At 44.2% G+C, this 4581-nt stretch overlaps 1 protein-coding gene across 1 annotated transcript; it reads left to right on the top strand.

Annotated features, from left to right (window-relative positions):
- Positions 1-345: 345 nt before the first annotated feature.
- LOC124030851 (ADP-ribosylation factor-like protein 6) lies at positions 346-3782 on the top strand. The gene is made up of 4 exons (XM_046342010.1): positions 346-431; positions 1262-1330; positions 1634-1728; positions 3627-3782. The coding sequence occupies exons 1-4, from the start codon at positions 364-366 to the stop codon at positions 3758-3760; spliced, it is 366 nt and encodes a 121-aa protein (XP_046197966.1). The 5' UTR covers positions 346-363; the 3' UTR covers positions 3761-3782.
- Positions 3783-4581: the final 799 nt, after the last annotated feature.

The raw sequence follows: 4581 nt of genomic DNA, 5'->3' as shown, positions 1-4581 counted from the left end.
ATGGGGCTTTGGTGACAAAATGGATGGCACTGTGATAGACTGCATCCAATTTGCTGAGTAGAATATTGGAAGCTATTTTGTAAATGACATCGCCGAAGTTAAGGATTGGTAGGATGGTCAGTTTTACGAGGGTATGTTTGGCAGCATGAGTGAAGGATGCTTTGTTTGCGAAATAGGAAGCCAATTCTAGATTTAATTTTGGATTGGAGATGTTTAATATGAGTCTGAAGGAGAGTTTACTGACTAGCCAGACACCAAGATTTCTGTAGTTGTCCACATATTCTAAGTCAGAACCGTCCAGAGTAGTGACACCAATCTAATATATTCCTGTGTAATTAACCACTACTAATATATTCCTGTGTCATGCAGGCCCAGACACAAGACATCGTCCCGACCATTGGCTTCAGCATCGAGAAGTTCAAGACATCAAGGTAATCAATAAGACAATAATGGATGACTGTACGATGGTCAGATGTTCTGAACTATACCTTGAAGGTTGTTGGGGAACGTTGTCTGAACGTTACCACTACGATGTCCTTGAATGAGTCCCAAATGGCATCCCATTTCCAACATAGTGCACTACTTTTCTCTCCAGTCTTCTAAATCCTCCTCTTCTCTCCAGTCTTCTAAATCCTCCTCTTCTCTCCAGTCTTCTAAATCCTCCTCTTCTCTCCAGTCTTCTAAATCCTCCTCTTCTCTCCAGTCTTCTGAATCCTCCACTCTCTACAGTCTCTAAATCCTCCTCTTCTCTCCAGTCTTCTAAATCCTCTTCTTCTCTCCAGTCTCTAAATCCTCTTCTTCTCTCCAGTCTTCTAAATCTTCCTCTCTCTCCAGTCTCTAAATCCTCTTCTTCTCTCCAGTCTTCTAAATCCTCCTCTTCTCTCCAGTCTAAAACACTCCTCTTCTCTCCAGTCTTCTATATTCTCCTCTTCTCTCCAATCATCTAAATCCTCCTCTTCTCTCCAGTCTTCTAAATCCTCCTCTTCTCTCCAGTCTTCTAAATCCTCCTCTTCTCTCCAGCCTTCTAAATCCTCCTCTTCTCTCCAGTCTTCTAAATCCTCCTCTTCTCTCCAGTCTTCCAAATCCTCCTCTCTCTCCAGTCTCTAAATCCTCTTCTTCTCTCCAGTCTTCTAAATCCTCCTCTTCTCTCCAGTCTTCTAAATCCTCTTCTTCTCTCCAGTCTTCTAAATCCTCCTCTTCTCTCCAGTCTTCTAAATCCTCTTCTTCTCTCCAGTCTTCTAAAACCTCTTCTTCTCTCCAGTCTCTCCTTCACAGTGTTCGACATGTCTGGCCAAGGGCGATACAGAAACCTCTGGGAACATTACTACAAGTGGGTCTGTTCACACACACACACACACACACACACACACACACACACACACACACACACACACACACACACACACACACACACACACACACACACACACACACACACACACACACACACACACACACACACACACACACACACACACACACACACACACACACACACACACACACAGTGATAAACACACACACACACAGTGATACACACACACACACACACACAGTGATACACACGCACACACGGTAGGTAGGTAGTATTGACAGTGAATCATGTTGACCCTTGCCCCCTCTCATCCACCAGGGAGGGTCAAGCCATCATCTTTGTGGTGGACAGTGGAGACAAGTTGAGGATGGTGGTCGCTAAAGAGGAACTGGACACCCTCCTGAACCACCCAGGTGAATCATCTTCCTCATTATACCCTCCTGAACCACCCAGGTGAATCATCTTCCTCATTATACCCTCCTGAACCACCCAGGTGAATCATCCTCCTCATTATACCCTCCTGAACCACCCAGGTGAATCATGTTCCTCATTATACACTCCTGAACCACCCAGGTGAATCATCTTCCTCATTATACACTCCTGAACCACCCAGGTGAATCATCCTCCTCATTATACCCTCCTGAACCACCCAGGTGAATCATCTTCCTCATTATACCCTCCTCAACCACCCAGGTGAATCATCTTCCTCATTATACCCTCCTGAACCACCCAGGTGAATCATCTTCCTCATTATACCCTCCTGAACCACCCAGGTGAATTATCCTCCTCATTATATCCTCCTGAACCACCCAGGTGAATCATCCTCCTCATTATACCCTCCTGAACCACCCAGGTGAATCATCTTCCTCATTACACACTCCTGAACCACCCAGGTATCAATTTAACGACTAACCAACACATGATAACGTGAACCGAGCCAATAGTATTCTTGGATACCAGATCCGAGAGACTTGTCAAGACTGTTGTTTTTTTTAATGCTGGTTAATGATCATTATATGCAGGCAGTCTTTTTAACGTAATGTCCCTTTATCTCCACAGTTAACGCCTGGTCTTTTTAACGTAATGTCCCTTTACCTCCACAGTTAACGCCTGGTCTTTTTAACGTAATGTCCCTTTATCTCCACAGATAACGCCTGGTCTTTTTAACGTAATGTCCCTTTATCTCCACAGATAACGCCTGGTCTTTTTAACGTAATGTCCCTTTACCTCCACAGTTAACGCCTGGTCTTTTGTTGTGTTGATCTGTACCGCCTGATTCTAACCTTGTCTCTGTAGATGTAAAGCACCCCCTGATTCTAACCTTGTCTCTGTAGATGTAAAGCACCGCCTGATTCTGACCTTGTCTCTGTAGACATAAAGCACCGCCTGATTCTAACCTTGTCTCTGTATACGTAAAGCACCCCCTGATTCTAACCTTGTCTCTGTAGACGTAAAGCACCCCCTGATTCTAACCTTGTCTCTGTAGATGTAAAGCACCCCCTGATTCTAACCTTGTCTCTGTAGACGTAAAGCACCGCCTGATTCTAACCTTGTCTCTGTAGATGTAAAGCACCGCCTGATTCTAACCTTGTCTCTGTAGATGTAAAGCACCCCCTGATTCTAACCTTGTCTCTGTAGATGTAAAGCACCGGCGGATCCCCCTGATTCTAACCTTGTCTCTGTAGACGTAAAGCACCGGCTGATTCTAACCTTGTCTCTGTAGACGTAAAGCACCGCCTGATTCTAACCTTGTCTCTGTAGATGTAAAGCACCGGCGGATCCCCCTGATTCTAACCTTGTCTCTGTAGATGTAAAGCACCGCCTGATTCTAACCTTGTCTCTGTAGATGTAAAGCACCGCCTGATTCTAACCTTGTCTCTGTAGATGTAAAGCACCGGCAGATCGCCCTGATTCTAACCTTGTCTCTGTAGATGTAAAGCACCACCTGATTCTAACCTTGTCTCTGTAGATGTAAAGCACCGCCTGATTCTAACCTTGTCTCTGTAGATGTAAAGCACCGTCTGATTCTAACCTTGTCTCTGTAGATGTAAAGCACCGCCTGATTCTAACTCTGTCTCTGTAGATGTAAAGCACCGCCTGATTCTAACCCTGTCTCTGTAGATGTAAAGCACCCCCTGATTCTAACCCTGTCTCTGTAGATGTAAAGCACCGCCTGATTCTAACCCTGTCTCTGTAGATGTAAAGCACCCCCTGATTCTAACCTTGTCTCTGTAGATGTAAAGCACCGCCTGATTCTAACCTTGTCTCTGTAGATGTAAAGCACCACCTGATTCTAACCTTGTCTCTGTAGACGTAAAGCACCGGCGGATCCCCCTGCTGTTCTTTGCCAACAAGATGGACGTGAGAGACGCCCTGTCTTCTGTCAAGGTCTCCCAGCTCCTCTGTCTGGAGAACATCAAGGACAAGCCCTGGCACATCTGGTAGATTACTGCACCTGTACATAGCCCACCTATAATTTAGCCCAAACAGCTACCTCTTTCCCTACTGTATCTACTGGAGAACATCGAGGACAAGCCCAGGCACATCTGGTAGATTACTGCACCTGTACATAGCCCACCTATAATTTAGCCCAAACAACTACCTCTTTCCCTACTGTATTTATTTTATTTATTTATTTATTTTGCTCCTTTGCACCCCATTATTTTTAATATCTACTTTGCACATTCTTCCACTGCAAATCTACCATTCCAGTGTTTTACTTGCTATATTGTATTTACTTCGCCACCATGGCCTTTTTTGCCTTTACCTCCCTTCTCTCACCTCATTTGCTCACATCGTATATAGACTTGTTTATACTGTATTATTGACTGTATGTTTGTTTTACTCCATGTGTAACTCTGTGTCGTTGTTGTGTGTCAAACTGCTTTGCTTTATCTTGGTCGGGTCGCAATTGTAAATGAGAACTTGTTCTCAACTTGCCAACATGGTTACATAAAGGTGTTCTCAACTTGCCAACATGGTTACATAAAGGTGTTCTCAACTTGCCAACATGGTTACATAAAGGTGTTCTCAACTTGCCAACATGGTTACATAAAGGTGTTCTCAACTTGCCAACATGGTTACATAAAGGTGTTCTCAACTTGCCAACATGGTTACATAAAGGTGTTCTCAACTTGCCAACATAGTTACATAAAGGTGTTCTCAACTTGCCAACATGGTTACATAAAGGTGTTCTCAACTTGCCAACATGGTTACATAAAGGTGTTCTCAACTTGCCAACATGGTTACATAAAGGTGTTCTCAAC

The sequence above is a fragment of the Oncorhynchus gorbuscha genome, unplaced genomic scaffold, assembly GCF_021184085.1.
Source record: "Oncorhynchus gorbuscha isolate QuinsamMale2020 ecotype Even-year unplaced genomic scaffold, OgorEven_v1.0 Un_scaffold_17091, whole genome shotgun sequence".
NCBI classification, from domain to species: Eukaryota; Metazoa; Chordata; class Actinopteri; order Salmoniformes; family Salmonidae; genus Oncorhynchus; species Oncorhynchus gorbuscha.
Note: the sequence above shows the minus strand (reverse complement) of the source record. Positions and strands in the feature narration are given on the sequence as shown.